Below are 25192 nucleotides of genomic sequence, written 5' to 3'. Positions count from 1 at the left end.
CTGAGTCCCACCTTGGTCTCTCTTGGTCTTTACTTCCTGTGTATGATAAAAAATATGAAGAAAAAAAACAATACCAAGATTATAGAAGTTAATCTCTCTTTGCTCCTCTACCCCAAAATGTTATCTTTAACACAGTGTAACCATGGGTATCTCTAAGGACTGCATTTTGTTGCTGACTCATTTGAAAGTCTTTCAGTAGAGTGGGCAGGGTGAGTGCATCGGGAAGCCTTCGACTTCTTCTAGATCAGTGGTTCTTGTGGGGTGGGAGTAAGGGTGGGAAGGGAAAAAGCTATCAGAGTCATGCACAGAGTTATTTCAATGGAAGGAGAGTGTTTGTGTATGGATGTATCTATGTGTGTGTGGGTAGAGAGTGGGTGTTGTAAAAACTTTCAGGGGATTCTGATAAACATCTACCTTTCTCCTGATTGAAAAATCACCTCCCTGGAGATGAGCAAGTACTGTAGGTGTGATATTGGGGTTTAAGATCTAGAACGTAGGATGGTTCTGGTAAATGACAAAGTCCATGAAGTGGGCTGCGAGAGTGGAATGGAGGTGAAAATTATTGGAATAAAGGCCAGGAAAGAGCAAAGCTGGAGAACTGGGCACATCCGCCACAGGATGACTGAGGCTTGGGATTTCTCCTTTATCACCTGTAGCACTTTCTCTAGCACCAAGTATATTATGTGTGTTCAATAAATACTCTTAATAGACTTTGTACATTTCAGAAAAATGTGTTACTTTTAATATCAATTATGTGAGCATGCAACATTGCTAAATACAAAAGTCATACAAGCTCACAAATGACTTCAGAGACTGCCACTATTTTAATTAAAGAACAATTGAGGGCCTATTAAGACATCATAAATCATAGATCCTTTCCTGTTTTCACTTGATGACTATACATTTCTCACTACTACTACAGATTTCACTCAGAAGCTTTGCTGCCCAGCAGTTACATTTCGTTATCCATTATTATTTTTCTGAAAAGGAATAGCAATATCATTCATCTTCTACAATGGTGTTTTGTCTTCATGTCTGAGTAAGACTCAAGTGTACGACATTTACAGGGGCTGTTCTGGGGACACAGCCTAAAAATTGGAGGCTACAATGTCTGTTACCTATTGGAAAAACATTTCTATGAATTTATGATAACAATACGTTGGCATAGGATGCTTACAACTAATAAAAGGTGAATTTGACAAGTTCACTCTTGTTGCAAAAGTCAAAAAATCAACATCTTCATGTTTCTAACTAATTGAACAAAATGAGTAGAATGGAACATAAAAAACCTGAATGATGCTAAGCTTACAGACCACATGCCAGAAAAATTTCTTCTGGGAAGAACACCACCCCCCGCCCCCCATGTAATAATTAAATTTTTTTAAAAAGTATACTTTCTATGATCTTGTCACATCTGTATAATTACCCATCTGGGTAACCTTGAAAAAGGCAATTCCCCTTTCTGGGACTCAGTTTCCTTCTCTAAAATATAAGGGCTGAACAAGTCCATCTCTAAAAGTTCCCTTACAAATAAACATGCTCTGTAATTGGCTTTAATTTTATGGCATGTGGAGTAGAAAGTTTTTTGGAGACAGACAAACATGGGTTCAAATCTGAATTTCATTACTTATTAGCTTTTTAAGTTTGCAAAAGTTATACCTTACCAGGTGCTAATTTCCTAATCTTTGAAATGGGATAAAGATTCCATTCTAATTGAATTGTTTGAAGATTAAATGGGAGAACATATGCCAAGTGATTAGCATAGGTATAGTTGCTTAACAGGGATCAAAGGCCTATTATCAAATCAATGCCTTGGTTTCTTACCCTTTTCTTCTTTCCTTAAAAATTCAGATCCATGTGCATTATTGACTTGCAAATAAAATATATTAAAATGAAATCTGGAAGATACTTTGAATTTTTGCTAAGCAAAATTTATAGGATGCAGACATTTTGGAAAGTTGATTTTTATCTTCCCAGTTTGAGAATGCCTATGGGTTTAAATATAGCAAAGTAGCAGTAAGAGGTCAAACTAAATCAAAAGCTCCATATGACTTGCAATTTAGCACTATTTATATATTCAAAAACAAGCATGGCATCACATGCATTAATAATAGTACACCACATAGGAATATAAACCCTCCACATATACTCAGCACAGGTTCTAAACTTTACAAAATCACATGAAATAAGTTTGTAATTACACAACTTTAAGGAAGAGAACTTTAGATTCACAAGAAAGCTATGAGGATAGTACATGAGGATACTGAAAACTGATTATATGGGTTGGAAGCTTTAAACATACTATCAGAGATTGTCTAAAATAGCCCCACGAACCTCTCTTTATACTTGTGAGTCTAAACAGATGGATTTGTTTGAATTTTAACTGGACATTTTGGACACTGATGGGTTGGATAGAAGGAAGTACTCTTTCTTCTTTCTGTTCTTGGAAAGACTTATATTGTTAACATTTTTTCTAGTAATATCTTATTGATATTGATTGTCTTATCCCAGGCAGTTGAAAAGTGCTATAAAGGGAGATGTGAGCAGACTTTTCTTTCATCTGTATGTAACTACAGAGAAGGCCTGAGTCCCTGGCATAGCCACACAGATCACCAGTTGAAATGCTGCTCTCTGCTTCACCTGGAACTGTATCTAAGCCCTCAAGGACAGTTAAGGAGGCTCTTTATTGTAAAGGGACTTCCTGTTGTCTGCTATTTGTACAGTAATTCATGAACCTTTGGCATATTACTGGTTCCTTACTTATTACCACCATTAAATGATTTTATAATACTGACCAGAGGGATTCGCAGCTCATAGAAATTTTCCATACAAGAACCATGATGTCGAAACACAGCAGAGGCCAACGACAGCATTGATGAGGATCTGTTAGCTTCTAATGATGATAATTATATCAGAATGCAATTCACACTAATTATTAGTAAAAGTTTACAAACATTAAAAAGTGCATAATAACATTTGAATCTCATAGGGCTGAAAAAAGACATGAAAAACACAATACGAGCGCTTCACTTTTGTGATTGGTGTCCACAGGATTGCAAGATCACTTTCTCCATCTTTTTCAGCCTGGTGGAAATAAGTTGTCCTCCAAATTTAAATAGTATCATACAGCATTGTGAGAAATTTGATTCCATTGAATAAAATATATCCAGTTCTTAGTATTGTCTTGGATTTTCTTTCCTACCTTTCCAATTCTTCAAAATTCTCATAATTAAAAATAAAAATATTAGTTGGGAGAAGTTTTCCACTCGTAAATAAAACAAAATTTGACAGATTGAATTCAGGTCTGTGCAGACACCCAACATACTGAATTTGGGTAATATTCACATTAATGGATATTTTCAAATGCCTGGATAACAAAGCTAAGGAGTCTTGATGAATCTGTTAGACTTAATCAATTCACCAACAAACAATGATTAAGGGGAAAGGTTAGGTTTTAAAAAAGTGTGTTCTATCCTGTGTACACCATCACACTATGGAAAATAAAAAAAAGGGATGCTCTTTTAAAAATGAGTGGTATAAAAATTCACAGTAATGTACATCATTTTTGTTTTTCATAAGCAGTCAAAGAAGGGGGCAGTGCTGAGCGTATATATTGTACAATACAAAACAGTGTAAATAACGCAGCAGTAACACACAGGTACATAATGCTAAAAACAGTGCTTTCTGGATGGTTCTTTTACTAGGTGAATACTTGAGCCAGAGATACTAAAACTCTGGGGTTCAACCAACCCTTTGCAATTAGACACAATTAAATCCTCTGACATTGTGAGGGGCCAGATGCTATAGGAAGAATCATCATCTAGGTCTGTGCTACTCTCTACAAGCATTTCATCATATGGTCAAGTGAAAGGATCCATACAGAAATGACGTCCAAACTTAAGCCACATGATTTCAACCATTGCTAATGACAGAGGTAGAGAAAAGTCTGTCTGCAGCCACAGCCTCTGCCCCCATTTTTAACATAATAATGAGCAGGTTCCTGTAATGCAGCACAGCCATTTTCTTTTTCCCCTTTTCACTCGTGGAAACAAATGCATTCCAGCCACGTCTGGAGATTTGAGACATTGTCAGGTGTTGCTGAAGGTCAAAGTGGGGTGTTAGCTTTCAGATTTTGCTGCTTCCCCCTGGGCTTCCCCACTTTGTTCTGTTGAATTTCGCTGTGCATCTTCTTCACCTTCTGTAAGAGAAAATGAAAAACAGGATAAAAGCAAAATAAAAACTATTGCTTATATTTACCAATTCTCAATATATTATATTGGAAACTTCAGAAATACTCAAGAAGTCTGAAATTCTTAGAGACAAGTGGAGTCATCACCATCAAGAGAACAGTTTCAGTTTTTAAGGGCTGGCTAATTCTGTGAACTTGGGATGGCATGGCTCAAAAACAAAAGAAAATTTGATTTTTCACAGTGGTTAGTGATAAGCTATGCTTTTGATAAATAGCTAGCAAATCTCATGACCAGGACATGGCACTTAAGTATGGTTTCACAGGTTGCAGACATCAGAAGTATCTTTAAGCAGAAATCAGAAGAGGGAGCATGTTTACCTTTTTATGCCTGACTATCTTATTTAAAGAAATATTTTTAAATTACATTTTCCATTATTTATAGCACTTGATAATAACCCAGCTAATTTCTCAGAGGTTCTATCAGTTCACATTAAAAGCAATAGTGGAAGATGAAAAGACATTATGTCAGCTGATCAGTCCCTTGTCAAATAGCTATAAGAGCCTCTGGCCTGCCCTTAGAGAACACATGCACCACTCCAATATAACCACCATCATAACTGCACCCTCAGCTGCAATCTTAGTGACACAGCAATCACTGAAACTGAACAATGCTTTCATTCCATATTAGGTCACTCTACATGAGGTCAAGCTGTAGGAAATCCTTGACTCAAAGATTCAAATATTTGCATGTGTTATTTGGTTACTAGGCAAACTATATGGCTTGGTGGACAAAATATTTTGGGGTGTTGCAATAATACAAATTATATCAATATTTGCTAGAAGTCTGGTATCATAATGCATATGGATGGAAGTTAAGTGGGTTGGTCCATTCTTCGGACTATGTTGAAAGGCAGTTTCTCCTCTGCTCTTAGCAAGTGCACACACAGCACCTTGCTATACTCCAGTGGTATTAAGTCTTTAGGAAAATTAAAAGCAGTTCTTCTACATAAAAATCATATTCTGTTCTAAAGCAGTACCGAGTCCGACCAGACATTATATTGCTTTCACACACTATGTTTATTATTAGCATAAGGAACAGGCTCCCAAGATGTGCAGGTGGCCTAAAACTGAGATGTGTGGATTAGCACGCAATAAGAACTTGATAAATAGGAGAAGCTCCTGGTAACCAAAGGAATGAAGTCAAATTAGGGCAGATGTCAGATTTAAGGATGAAAGTGACTACATAAATATAAGATGAGGAACTTGAGTCCCATGGGGCTTGGGACTATCTCGGTGTCTGGGGATACTTCACAGTACTGAGCATTATGTTGCACAACAGAGCTGTGTCTAAATAGATACTTGTTAAATCAAGGTAAATATGGGACAGCAACATTGTTGAGCATGACCTCAAATGGGAATGAAACACTCAGGAATTACAAAGAAAATCCTTCACTATTCTCAGTGAGTGATATTAAATTTGCCATTACACATTTGTCATTTTTTATATTTTAGACTTTCACATTGTAGTTATTATTTTTATTTATTTCTACTTAGAATAATAAGGTCAGTGCTGTATATTCTTTGCCTAGTTTGGGATTTTATGATTTTAAGAGAAAGAAAATTTTGTAATAGCCTAAAGAATTATAATTGACCTGCGGAAATATTTAGAAAAGAAGACATTGTCAAGCATAAAGATACTTGAATTATTTTGAATTATTTAATTATAACATAATTAATATAAAATATAAAATAAATAAATTTATTAATTTAAAATACAAATTTGTTATTTAAATTATTGTGGCAATTTAATATGCTCTCTTGTATAAGAAAGGTTTTGAGGCTAACAATTCTCAATTTCAGGGAAAACAGAAAAGAAATTAAATTATACTATAAATAAAAATGTCCTAATACTAAGGGTGGCTAAAATTAATGCAGATAATTTTAAGTAGCATATTCACGTAAAAAATAAAAATATAGCTCTTATGAAAGAAATTAGCAAATGTTCAAAGACTGCAGAAAAAATGCACTTATCCATCCCACGTCACCAAATTGGAATAATTCCCTATAGCCTTTCTCAGAGGTGTTTTGGGAAGTAACTACTGGTATCAGTAATAGAGAAACAATAACAATAAAACCTAAAATATACATAGGTCTATATATTCCAAAGTGGTTATTTTAAAGGTTTATTATTAATCTGAAATTGGAAAGACCAATCTGTGACCTACTGATCTTTAGGCACTGACTAAAATGCTGTCCTTAAGTATTTAAAGGTAATGTTGTTGAATTGTTTCATTAATATAAACAATTATGCATCACTTGATGGTGGGGATACATTTTGAGAAATGTGTCATTAGGAGATTTCATCAGAAATGTGTGTCATTAGGCAATGTCATCATTGTGCAAATATCACAGAGTGTACTTCCACAAACCTAGATGGTATAGCCTACTACACACCTAGGCTATACGGTATAGCAGGTTACTCCTATGCAAGTAACCTGCTACAATGTGACCAGGGTTACGGTGTCACTAAGTGATAGGAAATTTTCAGCTCCATTTTAACCTTATGAGACCATCATCTTATATGCAGTCCGTCACTGACCAAAACGTTGTTATGTGGCACATGACCTTATATACTCTGACTCAGTTTTCCAATAACCTGAAAGCTTTGCCATAAAAACTCTAGTGGTGAAGACTTATTGAATGGTTGGTTGCAAGTCAGAAACCAAGTTAAGTGCTTTTCATGTACGTAAAATTATGGTTCTTTAATCATGAATTCTTTTTACTTTTAAAGGTTATTTTTGCACTAAAAGACCCTTGTACTTAAGATTTACTTATATAAGAGACTATTTCACTTTCATTCCCAATAAAATTGGTTCTGGAGACACTTTTTTCTGAAATGGTTCTTAAAATTAAGGTCCATCAGACTCACCTGTGAACCTTGTTAAATATCTATGTATTAAATGTTAGAGGTGGCCAATAGTGTCAAGTGTAGGAGCTCCAACTTTGTTAAATATTCTACATAAGCAACTTCAGAGCTTTTATAGATATTAGGATTTTTTAAAAATCATGTGTTTTATTGATTGCATTAATCAAATCAGATTGAGGACTCTGTATTTGAGTGGGGACCCTTGTGAAGAGAAGTCATTGAGAACAGAGAGGGAGTGATTAAGGTATTAGTCCTAGACTTTTATCTTGCCCTAGACCGTTTACAACTATTTTTATTAGGTTGCTTTCAAAGGTGGCTTTTCGTGCCTTAATCCTACTTAGTGAAATGCTGCAAATTATTCCATATTCATAGAGAGATGTGTGTCAAATGACTCACCTGTCTTGTTGATATCAAGACCTGCTAATTTCAAAGCTAATTCATTGCTGTTGCCACTTGCAGAGGAAACCAGGATATCATGTATTGCATTTCTTCTACCTGTTCTTCCTGAAGCAATAAAATCTGCATATGTAGTTTCCACATCAGTCATTGCTAACAAATATCCACATAGCAGGGACTACAGAGAGAGAAAAGTTAGTAGGTAAATATAATGGTAGTCAATGATAAACATCTAACAAATACACTTAATTAAACTACTGGCCTATGTTACAAATGTGAAACAACTGTCTTGTTTACATGTCCACAAGCAAGTAGTGCTCTTTCTTGTCTTAAGTATTTAGATCAAAGATCAGGGAACTCTTTCTGTACAAGGCCTAATAGTAAATATTTAGACTTGGAGGGTCATGCAGTCTCTAGTCCATCTATTCAACTTTGCCCGTAGAGTTCAAAAATAGCCATAAGCAATATGTTAAAAAAAATGTAATAAACCAATTTTATTTACAAAACAGAGAGCCAGATTTGGCCTACATTCCTGCATTTGTTGACATACGGTCTAGATTATAAAATTCTCTTTCTCTAGTATCATTTTAGTCAGCCTTCAACTCCAGAGAGAATAACCTGAGGTCGGGTGGGGAGGGGGTGTCAAGTGGTATGGGTCCATCCTAGAGATAAGCAGTACACAAGTGCATTGTCTGTAGACAGTCTAAGAATATTAATGAAATGGACCAGATTTCAGGTTGCTTTTTATTATCACCACACACCAGCAATTCTAAACACAGTCAGTGGTCAAATACTGCTCCCAGTCCAGGAGGACAGCTCCCTCTGATCCCCTTGGTAAGTCACTGTTTGAAAGTATTAAAAACTCTCTTGACTGAATCTTTGAAATGAAATTTCAAAGGCATATAAACAATGATCTCTCAAAACGACCTCTTTCTAAAAAATCCTGAACTTGAACATTTCCTCGTCTGGCTATAGCCACATTATTTTTTTCCTTTTCCTCTTACACTTAATAAATGAATTCTTCACATTGGTCCTGTGTTTAATTCCTTTAACCTTTTTTTATTTTAGTTTCCTCTAGGTCCAGTCGTACGTGAATCAAGTGCCCACCATTTTTGTGCAGCGTCTTATTCACATCAGAAGTATCTTTGATTAATTGTCATCTTTGCCGTCCTACCAACGCATCACCACTGGGAAAACACACAGTGCACTTTCTCTGATCTGTGGCTGAGTGTTACCAGAAAAAGTCACAAAACGGTGCCAATTGGCTCAACTAGAAATTCCAGCTCTATTATTAGTATACACTTGGTGCTGCTCAGAAATTCTTTTGTTTACCTCTAGTTGACTCTTCCATATGCTTTTCTCTGTGGAAAGGATTCCAAATCCTTTCTAGTCCACACACCAGACACCACCTGCCTTAAGAGATGACTCTGCATCTTCTTTCTCTGAGAAGATATAGAACATCTGCTGCAAGTTCTCTTAAATCTCTTCCTTACTCACACAAAATTTCTCTGCATAAGCACTATTCTTTTCTGGATAAACTGGGCCTGTCTTTTGAAGGCATACTATTAATTTCATTTACTTCCATTTCTGATGTCATCAGCCACTTCCCATTAACACGACACACCATGCTGGAGCATATTCTCACTTATTTCAATCAGTTGATATCATGTCTAATCACTTGCCAGGTCATGTTTGTTTTTATTTGACGTCACTCATATTTATTACCTGTAAAACACAGGAAAAGCTCTTAAAAGGACCATTGCTGAGTTCTTCCATTCCCTGTTTCTTCACTCCCCAATTTATCCAAAATGCTGCCATTAAAGTCACCTTTGACCATTATCAAAGGCCTTCAAAGTCTGCCCCTCAGCTTATAAAACACATCCTGAATTTTTAAAGCATTTCCATGGTCTGGAAGGGACCCACTTTTGCTGTTTTAACTTCAACCACTTGATCTTATGTTTGTTATGTTGCAGAATAACACACAATATATTTCTAGATCTTCTCTGCTGGTGCATTTGCTCAGGTTTGTTACTCTACCTAGAATGCCTTATCTCTAACAAACTTGCTTGTTGAAATAAATTTAGCCCTCCAAATTCAACCAAACACCATCTTCTCTTTTCCCTATGTCTTTAGCTAGCACTGCATGGACCTGATTTGTGCCTGTACAGAGCACATAAATTCTAACTAGCATTGTGATTACTTCTTCTAGACAGGCTACAGGATCTGACAAAACAGAAACTACATTTCATTAGTATTTTAATCATGTACAATTTCTAGCAGAGTCCCTTGCACACAGTCAGTGCTAAATAAAAGTACGCTGAATAGAACTGACCATTGAGGAAGAAATATATTAATAACCTTTCATTAGTAGCCATGGAGAACTTTCCTGCTCCCCGATAATACTAAATTATCAAATCCTAACAATTCATTTAATTCAATCTAGAAGTTTTTAGAGGTGAGGAATATGAGGACCAGGTGGTTCAAGTGCTCTGCCCATCTTCCTATAGTTAATTACATGCCTGAAACTTAGGCCTGCAAAGTTCTAGCCCACTTTATCTACCGTTCCAGGCTGCCTGTCTACATAAATAAGTAAGAATTTGGGTAAAGTTTTTGACCTTGGAGTAATTTAGTGTTACTAGTTATAAAGATATTTTCATCATCTACTCCGCCACCATTAACCAACACAAGATTTAGCTCCTACATTACTTTTACAGCTTAGAATTGGACATGTACATCAACCTAGCAAATGTATCTTATAAATGTTTAAGTGGAAGTGGGATTACAGAAATAGGCTCTTTTTATAATCATTTTAACTCTGTCTCTTCTTATGGCTTTTTAAAACATAGGCTTTAAAAAAATTCACACCTGTTATTATTTCTCATTTGGTAACAACTCAATGAAGTAGGAAAAATATCCTCATTTTTCAGATGAAAAAAAAGTCTCAGAGATTTCAAGTGACTGCTAAACCCTACACAGAAATATGACTTAAACCCAGGTCTGTGAGTTCTGCATAGAGGGCACTGTATTTTGCAATAAAGTTCCTTGTTTTTGGCTATTATCATTTTTCTGTGCAGACTGTAACAATAATACACGGGCATGCAGGAGTTTACATCTAATTCACTTTGCTGGTAATAGTTTTAAGGAAATTTAAAATATCAAAAATGAGGCAGAGAAAGGTGGTAACATTTTCCATGAGAAGATATGAATCAAAAGAAGGTATACTGTTAGGATTTATCTACTTGGGAATGTTAAGAGATCCTGGTGGCAATTCTGCTTACATAAGGAAGCCAACAATTTACTTTGAATTATCATTTAGTGCCCTCCTAAGTAATGAGCACATGGAGGAAGAGCAGGGTTATGAAAGATATAAATATATGTTATGCTCACATTTAAAATGTTCATAGATGCTTTCATTTAGATTGAGTGAAAGGCAATATGAGTGAGAAGAGCTTATTTCTATAAACTTCCCTTCCTCTTAAGCATTTTTGAAATATATTTGCTAGAGTGATGTGCATCCAATTCTATACTGTAACATAGAAACTAAGTACTGGGTGTCCAGTTATTATAATTATCATCATAATAAGAGATATTATTATAAAAGTAGTATTTCATTTTTTATGTCTTCCTTTTCCAGACAGTAGATTTCTTTTCCAATAAAAGAACAATAGCTGACAAATAGCACACACTAAAAATACACAAATGAAGGAAGAAATACAATCACATTTTTAAACAAAATATATAAATGCTGTGTACTGTTCTTTTTCTCTCTCCATAATTATAGTTCTTTTAGTGAATTCCTATTAGGTGCTCAAAAACAGTTATTTTAACATGCATGGCAGCTACACTTTTATTTTGTTTTTGTTCAGTCAAGTATTTAGACACAGTTCTTTTATTTAGTGATACAACTACCAGAGAACCAGAATAACTTTTACACCAATACACTGCTGTATTGATGACTTGTACTTTTGCTTTGAAATTCTGAAGAACTGTCACCAAAAAATTATGTCTGACAAATATTCACCAAAAAAAGACAAAATTCCAAAAAAATCAAATAAATGTCAGCAGCTGATAGTTTAATAGAGTAGCAACTAGCACTTATGCTGATCTTATAAAAATAAGCTAATCAGAAAAAAAACCTGGAAAATTTACCAAAAGTGAGTGTTAATTCCTCACTTGAGTTTCCTGTTTATGATGCTGTAATTGGAATTTTCTAGACATGACGAAATGATAGTATTGGATATAGACAAGGTAATACAGTGTTTTTTTTTTGTATCCAGTTATACAAAAGATCCAATTATGCTAATATTTAAAGTCTAATAGGAGAAAGAAAAGATATCTTACTATTTAAATACTGAACAGATTAAATTTTATAGCACAAATCTCTAAAAATTCAACCAAAATTCATAAATAAAAATAAGTTTTGTCTCTCTTTTCCTCCTTAAAAAATCCTCACTTTCCAACGCTTTAACAACAGAAGCAGCGTCTCACTGCTCTAAGAATTCTTTCTTTGTATAATGGATTTCTGAACTGAGATTCATGATTCCTGTTGGTCTTTTCTTTGTTTATGCCCTTTGCCTTTTGTAATAACATATAGACAAAATATCTGAGAGAATAAACCAGGAGGTTTTACTCTAGTAGAATTTACAGATTTAGATAGATTTCATAAGGCTATCAAAAGTATGTACTTACGTCTCCTATATTAAACAAACTGAAGCGTTCCACATCAATGTATCCTAGAAGAAATTGGGCCTACGAAGCTGCTAAAATGATTTTTATAGTGACATTGAGTCATGAGCCAAATGGTGACTGGATAACATGCTAATTTTACTCCTGTAAATGGGACACATGAAATGAGACTCATAGACTTGGAAGAAAGAATGGAGAGAATGTCATCAGCATGCACTGAACACTTCTCTCTCACAGGAATGGTATGATTTCTTTAAAGTTTATAGAGTAAGAAAGAGAAAGAAAATTCTTCCTGTTATACTATTACAAGTGCAATTATATAACTTTTCAACTCTTACTTTATGAGATCATGTGACATGTGTTAAAAGCTCTTGAATAGTTTATTACATGCTTAGTGCTTGGTCTACATTAGTATTTCTGAATTGTTTTGGTCTCAGATATTTACCATATTCTCAAAAATTATGAAGAACCCCAGAGAGCTTTCTTTTATGAGATAAATCTACTAATATTTACCACATAAGAAATTTAAAAAACTGAAAAAATTTAAATATTTATTAACTTACTTAAAAATATCAGTAATAAATCCATTACAAGTTTACATAAATATTTTTAGTGAAAATGAAATATATTTTCTAAAGCAAAAAAAAAAAAGTGACAAGAATGTTATTGTTTAAAACTTCCAACTCCCTGGTTTAATTTTGCAAATTCTGGCTTAATAAAAGACATCTGGTTTCTTATATCTGCTTCTACATTTAATCTGTCTCAATATGTTGTTTTAGTTGAAGTATATGAAGAAAATCTGGCCTGACACAGATTTCTTGTTAGTTGAAAAAATGTGAAGAATTTTAGTAGCCTTTGCAGATAATTGCGGATTTTTCTTTGCAATGTGGAATCTAAAACCATATAAATATGCTTTCCATACTCGTTTTATTAAAATCCCCATTGTCTATCTTGCACTTTGAATGGGTCTTTTGCACTTTGAATAGGTCTTTTTTTAAGAGCAGGTGTTGGTCATTTAGAAAATATTGGATCACTGGGTTATGTAAATTTTCCAAATGGTAGCAAATTTTATTATGCAATATCACATTTATTAGTAATGCCACCTGTCTTATCAGAAAAGTCTTTAGGAATGGGGAAACTAACGTGTACCGGGGCAAATCATAATAAGTTTTCCAAAATTGTAATTTTTGTTTGAAAGCTCAGATTTTGTCACTGGCAACTGATGATGTTGGATCTTGCTTCCACTGAAGTGACAAGTTCACTTTATTCATTTTTGAGAAAATCTCTGCCAAATGTCCAGGTGTGAAGAAACACAGTTTACCTGTCCATTGTTCTTTCAAGGAAAAATAAAGATCCATGGAAATAGTAGCTGGTTTAGCTCCCAACCCAAAGAGTTGTACAAGTGCTTTACTTGAGGCAACCACGTACGAGTGGTCTTCAAAAAGTTCAGGGAAAGATGTGTATTGTCTTTTAATTTTATTTTTCCACAAACTTTTTAAAGTATCCTCTCGCATTGTGTTACATGGAAGATGTGCTTCATGAGACTTCTCATTTCATCACACAGGATATTAAAAACGATGCATACTCAAGGGCTGAGATTCAACAAAATTAATACAAGTACACTGTTAGATTAAATATGGCACTACTAAAATATTAATTGTGAGTGTGTGTTGGTGTAGGATATATGGGTTATTAGTAGAGTTTGGTGCCACTGGCTTGATTAGTGCAAAAGTGCCAGCAGTTTCCCACACCATGTTTTTGCACCACTAGTGTAAATGTCAGCCCCCCTCCTTTTTTTTTTTTTTTTTTTTTTTGATATGGGCACATTTTCATACTGTTTTTGGAAATTCTTAAGTGGGTCAATTGTATCATTATTCAATTTCTTGTCTAAAGCTTTCTTTAGCCCAGACTCAAACACATTTTCCCCCCACAATATTTAATAAATCAGAACTTAAACAAATCTTAGCCTGCAAATGTTAATAAAGCCAGAAGCACTATCTTTTTTTAGGAAATATTTTCACTATTTAGGCAACAAGTTACCTCAAAGACTCATAAATCCCTTTGATCTTTTCTGGCTTATGCTTTTACCATTCCTAAGAACAGCAATTTCTTTTTTTCTTTTTCTTTTTTTTTTTTGTATGCTCCTTAAATTTTACTTACATCTAGTTTTCTAAACTCTGCATAGAAAATCTTGCCTAACAGCTTTATGGAGAAGATAAAGATCATTCTACATAAAATTCTTCATTTCCTTTTTCTTTATCTTCATATCAAAGTTTTCCATCTCTTTATTCAAGAGTCTTTTGCCAACATTAATACCTGACCGGTGCTCCTGATTCTGTCTTCTCACCCATTATTGTTCCTTCCATTCTGCTTTGTGCTTGTGGAGTCTCTTCTTTTCCCTAGCCACTTCTCCAATGCATATAAAAGTGTTTACATCTTCCCTGTTACAAAATCTTTCATCTTTTATCTCTGCATGTTCTTTAAGAAACTCATCTCTTTTTCTTTCAGTTACTCTGAAACTTGCAAAAAACAGGTGGATACAAACTTTTCCTGCTTCCTCTACACTGCTTTATTTTGAATTCTCTTTGCGATTTGATTTACATATCTATCAGTTTACTGAAATTGTTTTCTCAAAGAAAAATTACTACAGATTATTCACCAAATTCAATAGTCATCCACATCAATTGTATACAGCATTTTACGTTGTGATTTCTTCTTGAAATGTTCTCCTCCCTTGGTTACCATAGTTACTATACTCCTCTGGTTCCCCCACAATCATCTTGTACTTCTTCCTGATATTTCTCCCACTTATCTCTTAAAGAATCTTTGGTCTCTTTTTTGTTCTTTATGTTTTGTTTGATAATCCCATTTATCCTAAAAACCTTAACCTACACCTGTATACTGATGACGCTCAAATCTGTAATTTTGTGGACCCATATTTTTCTGAAGCTTCACTAAGAGAGTGTTTATTGCCTATTGGATATTCCACCATGGAAGTCCTTAAAATCTCAAATTCAGCACATTTCAAAGTAGAATCTCTTGCTTTCTGCATCACCACATCTGCCTCCAGAATATCCACTATCCTCATTATTTTAGTGTATATTAGCACTATTTTCTCAGGCATCTCTGATAGAAATCTCAAAATTATCTTCAATTACTCCATCTCCCTAATTTTCACATCCAATCATTTCTCAAATCTCATTGTTTAATTCTCTCCATTCAATGTCTTTTAAATGATTCTCATTTCCAGTCTTCTTCTGACCACTACTGCATCACCTCTTTCTTGATTATTGCAATTGTAGGCTAACTACTTACACTTACCTAAAGTTGTTCTTCTACAACTTACCTTTCACTCTATTGCCGAACTAACTTTATAAAACATAAATAGTACTCAAAAATCTTCAGAGGCTTCTGGGAACCCACAAAATGGAATGCAAAATTTTTGCACAGCACCTAAGAATATGGAGCCAACCTACTATACTATACTAGCCTCTTTTCCCACAACATTGCTCCTGTGCTTAACTGAGCTCCAATTATAGCAACACATTCAATATCTGTGGGTGTGCTCCTATAGGTTTTTTCATGCTGTTTTCTCAACCTAGTATGACCCTTCCCTCCAATCAATACAACAAAAATCCTTCTAATCTTTCAAGCCCACTTTATAAGCTCTGCCTTCTTCCCCATCTCCAGGTAGAATGAATAACTTTATTGCAGTGTTTTTTAATTCTGCGTTATGTGAGAAATAATTATTTTCATGTTGATCTTCTCTCTATATTATATTTTCCATGAGATCTGGGCCTTCGATTTTTGAATTCCTTCCAAAGCTTGGCACAGAATTTTGTATGTTGTTCTTTTATCAACAAAAAGTATTTTGTAGATTGTTCATTATCATCTCACTCAAGATTCTCATTGGTTAAGTAACTTTGTCAGTGTCACACAGTTGTCCATAGTGAAACTAGGCTAAGAAAAACACGGTTCCTTATTCTTATTCAGTTCATTTTCCTAATAAAAGACTTTTCATTAATTTAAGGAGATGAACTGTAATCATTTTATCTAGCATGTTTTTTGTTGTATTCCCAATTATAAAAGAGAATTAAAAAAATAACAACAGCAATACAAAGCATTCTAGAATTCCTAGTAATCTACCCTATTTCGATCTTATTGAGGGCTTCCTCTTTTTAAGTTTTTTCTTTAATTGAATATATATGAATTAAATAGCAAATTAATGCATGGGATAATTTGTTCTGTCCACTTGTTAGAACTTTTTACATCATTTATCTAATATTTTTAAGGGTTTATAAATCATTTATCAGCTAATCTTTGCAATACCCCTGCTAAGACAGTCAATTAGCTGAAGAAGTACTGCTGGTTGGCAAGTGACAAGTAATATTACCTGCATATTACAAATGAAGAAAATAAAGCAGAGAGAGGTTAATCGACTTGACGAATGTCTTACACAGTCAGTGGCAGTACTGACGTCAGAATGGGGATCTGATTTTACTCACATCAAAATTACAAAAGCATTAAGAGCCTTGGGCTGGCAATGTTCTTTGTTACATAAAACTTTCTAAATCCTTTGCCTTATCTCCTAGTTTACTGGCTCTGTGTGAGTCCAAGGAAGAAAGATACTTTTAAAATCTACACCTTCTCATCAAACTGAGACTTTTTTCCCTTTGACAAATAAATATTTGTTTTTAAAGGACGTTAGAACACTGACACATTTCTTCTCAAAACTGACTCATTATTAACTTTTCCATCTTTAAAAGCAAAACAAAGAATCCAATCAAGCTCAGCAATAATTTCTGGTCTATTCTAAGGTATAACAATGACCATAAGAATGAGAAAACAGTTACTGTTTACTAGTGCTTTATGAATAAAACAACAACAAAAATATCAAATACGTGCCAGATACAACACTAAGAAGTGAATGGGGATTATATAATTTCAATTTCTTAGCAACTCTATCAAAATGGTATTCTCATTATTTCAGTTTTAAAGATGAAATGTTTAGAAAATGTTTAGAAAACCTAAGTAATAAAACTAGTAGGTAATTTAACCACTTACACAACCAGCTGCCATTTTCTAACATTTATTTTGAGGCATACTAAACTTACTTTCCTGTTGATGGTTTGCCATCAATATTTCTTTTTAAATATGTAAGCAGTTCACATACTGTTTTGAGACATTACTCCGTAGGGTGATAGTCTATTGACATCTCAACAGAACCTGGCTGTTTAATGTTATCATCTGCTACCATTGGCACCACCACCTCTTTCTTGACTTCTGTATTTGTTCTACAAACACTTCCTATTCCAACTCCCACATTTCTGGTCTAATTATCTAGGCGATAGTTCTCATATTCATATGCCTCGCTGTCAGGGCTGGTTAACTCTGGGATAGTGAAGCACATTCCTTAGGGGCTGTGAGTTTGAGAAAGACCTATAAAAATATTTGACGCATGAAAAAATAGTCTCAAAATATGGAAAAAAAAAAACCCTGCAAAACTGAGAATATAATGTTTAGTTAATATTTTCAACACATAATATTAATGTACAACTCATTGATGATTAGTTGTATACTACTATTAATATACAACGAATGTCACTCAGCACTTATATAGTTCCCTGCAAATTATATTGAATATGTGATCTGGGTGCATTTTAATATATTTGATAAAGTGTAGTGTGAAGCTTTCAAAAGTCCAATTGCCTAGGACTGAGGAAGGCTTAACAAAGGCCCTGCTCACAATGAACTAGAAGTGACTTCTACAGGCAGGCAGAGGCAGATATGCTAGGTCCTGAGAATGGGAGAGCAGGGGTGCACTAAAAAGGGCTGTCTGGTGGTATAATATAGAAGAGTCAGAAATAAGTGATTTATTGAGAGGAGAGTATGAAGGTAGGGACCCGAGGATGACAGTCTTAGGATTGCTTCCGGATTTCTAACTTGGATAAATGGGAGGATGGTGCTATTTGGCAAATACAAAAGGAAGAGTAGCATGAAAAGTCTAGGAATGTACTTAAGATGTCACAATGCTACTTTAAAATTAAATTTGGTGATCTTTTTCTTTCCAAATGACTGAAAATGCATTAATTAAAGACATACTTTTCACATACGTATTAATATCTGCTTTTCTGCAAGCATTTTCTGTATAGTGTCTAAATATCTATTCCAATTGAAATAGTGCTTAAACATTCCAATATGCCTCTTGTCAGCCAAAAAGAAAAACAGTTGCTATAACTATGTTTCAACATATTTTAAATATATGCATAATCATTGCCAACTTATCTTTTTACAGATGCTAGTTTCTTATGTAGTATTTATTTATTTCCTTTACTGAAAATGTCATTGCTCAGTACTATAATTAATGTTTTTCATTTTCATGATATGTTGGAATGTTAGTAGTTTTTATAAATCTTTTTTATTAATGGAATGCTCTTCGATACAATGTTTAATACCCTTCTTCTCTGCCATTATTTTGTTATTTCAAGAATTTTTCATACATTTGCTTTAACTAGTATTTTCAGATCTTTCAGCCTTTTTAAAATTAGTAGGATAAGCTCCAGAGAGAAAAGGGAATGCTGAAAAACATAAATATGAATTAAATTTAAATGTAATTTAAAAAGTATTAATTTGGCCATTGATAAACATATTCATATTGTATAATATTATAATTGACATATAAATCCATAGACAGTTTCAAAATGAGATAATCCACTGAACAAAATATTCTAAAATATGAATTAAAAGATATGGTAAAGTCACTATGTTAATAAGAAAAATTTTATAAGGTAAGAAGATAAAGAATAAGTGCATTTATTTTAGGCAAGAGACAAGTTGTTGCCTAAAAAATCTGGCATTTTGTATATTATCAAAATCACTTTACTATCAATATTGAGCATCTCTACTATTGACTTTATCGGTACTAAAAATTATCATTGTAACTTTATGGCATTACAGGAACATTCAAAAACTATTCAAAATGCTAAACATTAGTTTTAAATTAAAAACAACTCATCTGATGAAGTTACAATGAACTGATTAAAATATCTCAAATTAGATATATTTCATTTGACTATAATATAAACTACTTGAAAGTGGAGAATTTCTATTTTTCTAGTTTGCCTTCCAAATTTCAGGAAATGGTTTTATGCACAGTGCAGAGTACAAAGAAAATACTCAAAAAATAGAAATTTTAAATTCATTATCTGGTGGCACAAATTAGAACTTCTTTGATACTTAAATAAAAGACTTTATTTCAGCATTAAAAATTAATAATATCTAATTTCCAATAATGTTTTTGTGTCAACCAAACTCATTTGAGTGGTAATTAGAAGACCTCATGTTTATCATATCCTCCAGGCTTTCTTTGTTGCATATCACTTCTTTAGTTCACACCAACCTTAACATTTTTATGACACAACCAAAGACTCTATAAATACACAGAATAAGAAATTGCCAAATGGCTCAGAATAAAACAGGTTTCGGATATGAAATTAGAGCCATGTTTGGTTATACTTCCATGTAATGGCTTCATCTGAAGAGAGCTGGTCAACCTGGCTGCCTGTATAAATCACCTAGGGTGACTTTTAAAGTTACCAAGGGCTGGCCCCACTGTCAAATCTGATTTTTGTCTACATGACATTAATTTTTCGATTGAGAGCTTCATTTAACTGGTTGGAAAGGTAGCACCCTAGTTGGAAAAATTTTAATAGCAAGTGCATACACATACACACACATACACATACATAATCCCCAGTGCTTTTAAAAATTGTTGGACAGGGTTAATCATAACTGTTCAGTTTAATTGCCATTTATCAACTTATTAAGATGCAAATAAACAGGTAATAATTAGAAACAAGTCCTTTTTATTTATTAAAAAATAAGTCTTGTAGGGCCGGCCCCATGGCTCACTCAAGAGAGTGTGGTGCTGGTGGCGCTGAGGCCACAGGTTCAGATCCTATATAGGTGTGGCCAGTGCGCTCACTGGCTGAGCGTGGTGCAGACAACACCATGCTGAGGGTTGCGCTCCCCTTACCGGTCAGGGGGGAAAAAAAAAAAGTCTTGTAAAAATCTTTAGGAAAATAATATAAAATGATAAAACATAAAAATCGTGTTGTTTACTCCCTAGTCTGTGGCAATGTAAACAACTGAAGTTACTCTGGAATTTAAATTAAAGAAGGCTGTATCGTACTAGGTGTAGCCAAACATTACCTTGACAGTAACTTTTAAAACAAATTATATTTTTGTTTTCTTTCCTCTCTTCTCATCTCCCTTTAAGGTATAACAACTCTACCTCCTACCTTGCTGTTGCCAACCCTTATCTCTGCTAGAATGTATTTCCGTACTTGCTGTCATACAATAGTTCCACAGTAACAACCTGTAAATGTAGGCAGAGTCATTTAAAGAAGGAAGGAAAATGCTTTTACAGATTTTTCACATAGAAATAGCATTTCAAAAGTGAGTTACAAAAGAGCAAAATTTAAAAAATTTATTACAGATAATGTCTGCAGGTAATGTTTTCGTCTCTCTTAGAGAAGCAAGAAAGATGAGGCAGAGTGAATGTGGTGCTGAGGGCAATGAAAATAACCTATTACATGCTACATTCAATGGAATTAGAAGACGGGTTTGAGTGCCATAATTACTATTTCTTTGCCATTTGATGCAAAAAAATATATATTTAATTTCACTGGGCTTTGGTTTTCATGGCTTCAGAATCTGGGTTCCCAGGCTAAAGAAATACTTCAAATCTTTTGTAGGTCCAAAAGTCTCTGATTTTAGTGCCCTTTATAATAGCCAAGTTTTCACAAAAGATAGCATTCTTCTAAAAAGCTTTTGGAGAAAGGAAAAGCTATATTTAGAAAGTACATTCAACGTCCCGGGGTGTTCTCATGTCTTAACTGCTATTTATAACCAGGTACAGGCCAGTAGGACAACAGCTTTATTTTAACTACACATTGCTCAGGCTTCTGAGAGTTAAAGATATTTTTTTCATTATTCTAAGTACTGACTTAAAAGACTGCTGAAAATAAGAATATTTTTATTTATTTACCGAATTCCCAATTGTTATATGGCCTGACATGGCCATATAACATGGTCATGATTTAAAAGGTTGCATTTCTGTTTGACATACAGTTGTCACCCTGCTGCATGTGTAAATCACCTCTTACGGGATAAACGTATTCGGCTATTCTGGGTTCCTGCATGCGAGTGCTCCTTATGGTTTGTTTTTTGTACAAATTTCATGCCAATTTGCTCCAATTTGAGTGCAGATAGAAATTTATAAAGTTTTTCAAGAACTTATTTTCATTTTTATGAATCTTACTGATTTTATTATCATACAGTGTAGTTCACCAATTTCACGGACATTTGATAGAATAAAAACCAAAAGAAAACAAAAATAAATAAATAAATCATTAGAAAAACATCCCAAAACAGAAAATAGAAAATGAGATTATTGCCAGAATTACATATTAGTCAGAGATTAGCACAAATAGACTAGAAGCTGACTACCACTGTAAACAGCTTTTTACTACTTGCCCAGACAAGGATAATCTAACTCAAAGATCTTTTGTGTTTTTTTCATAATTTTTTGAAACCACCTCAAACTTACATAAAAGTTGAATTGACAGTAAAAGTAACTTATTTCCCAAACCATTTGTAAGTAGGTCGCTAACATGATATACTGTCAACTCCAAATACTTTAGTATTTCCTACAAACATATATGCAAATATAACCATGAAAATAAAAATAAAAAATTAACACTGACACATTACTACAGTACTGTCTAATCCTCAGGCCCCTTTCAAGTTGTGTCAATTATCTCAACAATGCCCTTCCTAACAAAAGTCTAGAATCAAATATCATAGGTTGCATTTAGTTGTCCTGTCTCTTTAGTTTTTTTAGTCTGGAAAATTTTCTTGGGTTTCCCTCGAATTTCATAACCTTGAAATTTTAAAGATTACAGACCAGTTATTATATAGGATTTAGTTGTTTGTGTTTGTCTCATAATATGTTCAGGATATGTGTTCTTTGGCAGGAATACGGCAGTAGTAAAGCTCTGGTCTTTTCACTGCATCCTGTCAAACCATTTTGGCAAACTTTTGATTTAGACCCTTACTGTGACATTAATTTTATTCATTTGATCAAGAGGTGCCACTCAGTCTTCTCCACTGTAAAGTTATTTGTTTCTCCTTCATCGCCAATAAGTTTTGTGGTAAGGTACTTTGTGGTTATGTGAATATCCTGTTCCTCATCAAACTTATAACTATTCAATTTAATTATTTCTATGAATATGAACTCACAGACTGCTATTTTATTCAGTGAATTAGAATCTATTTCTATCATTACTTATGTGGAGGCTCAGATCGTTCATGATTTTCCCAGTGGAAACTCCTTCACTTTGGCTGATATGTCTTTTGACATTTCCCCATCATTCTTTTATATCTTTTTTTTACTTCTGGGAACAATAATATGTTGTGAGATCACCTTATACTTCCCCTTCTCTAGCTCTGGAATCAGTCATTTCTCCAAAGAGCTCGGGTTCCTTTGATTGAAGAACTGTATTTAGAAATCAAGATCTGGGCAGTATGCTAGGAAGAAAGGAAGGGAAGGAGAGAAGGCAGAAGGGAGGGAAGAAGGAAAGAAGGAAGGAAGGAAAGAAGAGAAGGAGAAAACAAACCTAAGGACACTAGAGATGGGTGGGGGAGCGGGAGGGAGTTTGGGAAGTGATAAGTTGGGTAAAAGGCATAAAGAAATATCACGATTTGTAAGAACGAATATGCTAATAATAAATAATTAAAATAAAAAAAAATAAAGCTAGCCAATCAATCAAATCCCACCGGAAAAAAAAAAAAAAAAGATCTGGGCAGTAGGTGTGCCCATTGCTATCGGGGAGCAGCTGGTCCAGACAGACCCTCTTAACAGACAGAGCTAGAGGATTTACACACACACACACACACACACACACACACACACACACACACACACACACACACACACACACACACATATGAAAACACACATGCATATCCCATTTATAGAACCATACACACATACACCTTACATCTATATTTATTTCTATATTTGTCTATATATCTTGAAAACTGAGTTCACTTCTAACACCATAGAGTTCATTCTAGTTTTTGCCTTTTTCATACTTTAACTCCCTCCTCAGTCAATGAGAAACACTGATTACCACTATCTTCAGTGTTCTTACTTATTAGATCGGTCTCCCCGTACTTAAACGAATTCTTGTTGCTGCCACACTTCCATCCCACATAACGTTTTCCTCGCCTGTATAGAGTGACTGCTGGGACCACTTCCCCACGTGGATGCTCTTCTCATTCCCAAAAGACTCCAACACCCTGCACAAGGCTCCTCTGCGCAGACACTCTCTGCTCTTTTTCTCCAGCTCTGTGCCCCATATCAAGCCATTGTGGTCCCCTCCACACCCTCTCCACAGTGACAAAGGCTTACTTGGCCTTATCTAATGGTTTTTGAGCTAAATTGTTTAAGAAGGGAAAAGACAAGGAAGAGGATGAGGAAAGGAAAGTGGAAAAGGATAAAGAGACAGGTATCTTTTTCTCTAAACAACATTTGGAGAGGTTCTTTATTTAGGAAGTTATAAAGACCTTACTAAGTATCAGCTGAAGAAAAACTAGATCACAAATTTTTTACATACCCATACATTTATATCTATATCCCCTACCTATATTTTTTATCTATATCTACGACACACATGTATGCACAATTTTATAGCAATAAAAATATATGTTACAAAACTTATGATATTTATCTAAATATTTGAATACCATACAACTGAAAAAAATATCTAATTCCATTTGGCTGTTAAATACAAGTCCATTTCTCTCTCTCTGTCTTTTTTTTTTTTTTTTCTTTTTTTCAGCTATGACTTCAGACAGGATCTAAAGAGGAGTTTTACAATCTTTTCTCTGGGTTTCATGAAGACTTATTTTACCCTTCTGTGTTAGCCTCTTACATGATGGGTTTTTTCGGGGTTTTTTGGCAGCTGGCCTATATGGGGATCCAAACTCTTGACCTTGGTGTTACTAGCACACACTCCAACTGAGTGGGCTAACTGGCCAGCACTAAGTCCATTTCTATGAATGGATTTGATTCTCTTCCTCTTCTGTCACTTAGGTTTTATATCACCTGGTGATCCTCAATTGCATACTCTTGGTAATCTGTACCAGCTCATGTCAGGTTTCTCTCTTGTACCTCAGCAAATATACTAGCTCAGTGTCTCTCAAAATGCTGTTCACAAACCATCAGCAGCAGAATCAACTGTTGCTGTTAAAAGGCAGGCCCCTGGGCCCTGTCCTGATTTCCTGTTCAGAATCTCTTTGGGCACTTGAGTGTGCCTGGAGTCCACCTCAGGTGATTTTCATGCTTTCAATATTGAAACCCTGGTGTAACTCACATGTCTACAATTCCTTAAAGTTCACTGTTTAAAACACATAGTTTTCTCCAACTGTAATTCTTTTGTTTTAGCTCTATCAGTTCACATTTGTTATTTAACAAACTTGCAAAATGCTACATGTGTGAATAGTCTGCAAAGTAAAATGCATATATCTTTTGCACCATGTCTTCTACCAAATGTCTCCATAAGATGAAATGTAAATGCCTTCTGAGATCTTTTTTGAAGGAGTCTTACAGACCACCCAGGCTGGAGGGAATAAAAAATCCCAAAGTCCTGATATGGGAAGAGACTTACAGATTTTGAAGTTAGAGCTGGCAAGAATTTCTGATGATCTAGATGTAGGAATTCTGCAAAAGTGAGTTTAAGGATGAACCTAAACTTTTTGTCCTTAGCAATTGGATGAGTTATGGAGCTGGGAAAAACTAGAGTGAAAGTGATAGAAAAAAGTAAAATATTTGGTTTTATTTGTGAACTTTGAAAGGTCTATGATGCATACAGTAGACACATATTTAGTGGGCAACTTGTATTATGAGTATGGAGCTTGGGTGAGTAATC

At 34.5% G+C, this 25192-nt stretch overlaps 1 protein-coding gene and 1 non-coding gene across 6 annotated transcripts in view; both read right to left on the bottom strand.

The window, feature by feature from the left end:
• Nucleotides 1–711: 711 nt before the first annotated feature.
• The window catches only part of PKIA (cAMP-dependent protein kinase inhibitor alpha), an 86717-nt gene continuing 62236 nt past the window's right edge, over nucleotides 712–25192 (bottom strand). Inside the window, exons 1-4 of one of the 5 annotated variants that reach the window (XM_063079450.1) lie at nucleotides 12201–12294; nucleotides 9091–9236; nucleotides 7512–7689; nucleotides 712–4198 (exon numbers count right to left, since the gene is read on the bottom strand). In XM_063079450.1, the coding sequence (XP_062935520.1) occupies nucleotides 4119–4198; nucleotides 7512–7689; nucleotides 9091–9138 (306 nt within the window). In that variant the 5' untranslated portion in view covers nucleotides 9139–9236; nucleotides 12201–12294 and the 3' untranslated portion in view covers nucleotides 712–4118. The other 4 variants (XM_063079454.1, XM_063079451.1, XM_063079453.1 and 1 more) reach the window with 4 other exon arrangements.
• Nucleotides 24102–24243, bottom strand: LOC134364255 (small nucleolar RNA SNORA26). The gene has a single exon (XR_010021813.1). It is a non-coding gene; the product is annotated as a small nucleolar RNA SNORA26 (small nucleolar RNA).

Source organism: Cynocephalus volans, chromosome 15 (genome assembly GCF_027409185.1).
Source record: "Cynocephalus volans isolate mCynVol1 chromosome 15, mCynVol1.pri, whole genome shotgun sequence".
Classification (NCBI taxonomy): domain Eukaryota; kingdom Metazoa; phylum Chordata; class Mammalia; order Dermoptera; family Cynocephalidae; genus Cynocephalus; species Cynocephalus volans.
Note: the sequence above shows the minus strand (reverse complement) of the source record. Positions and strands in the feature narration are given on the sequence as shown.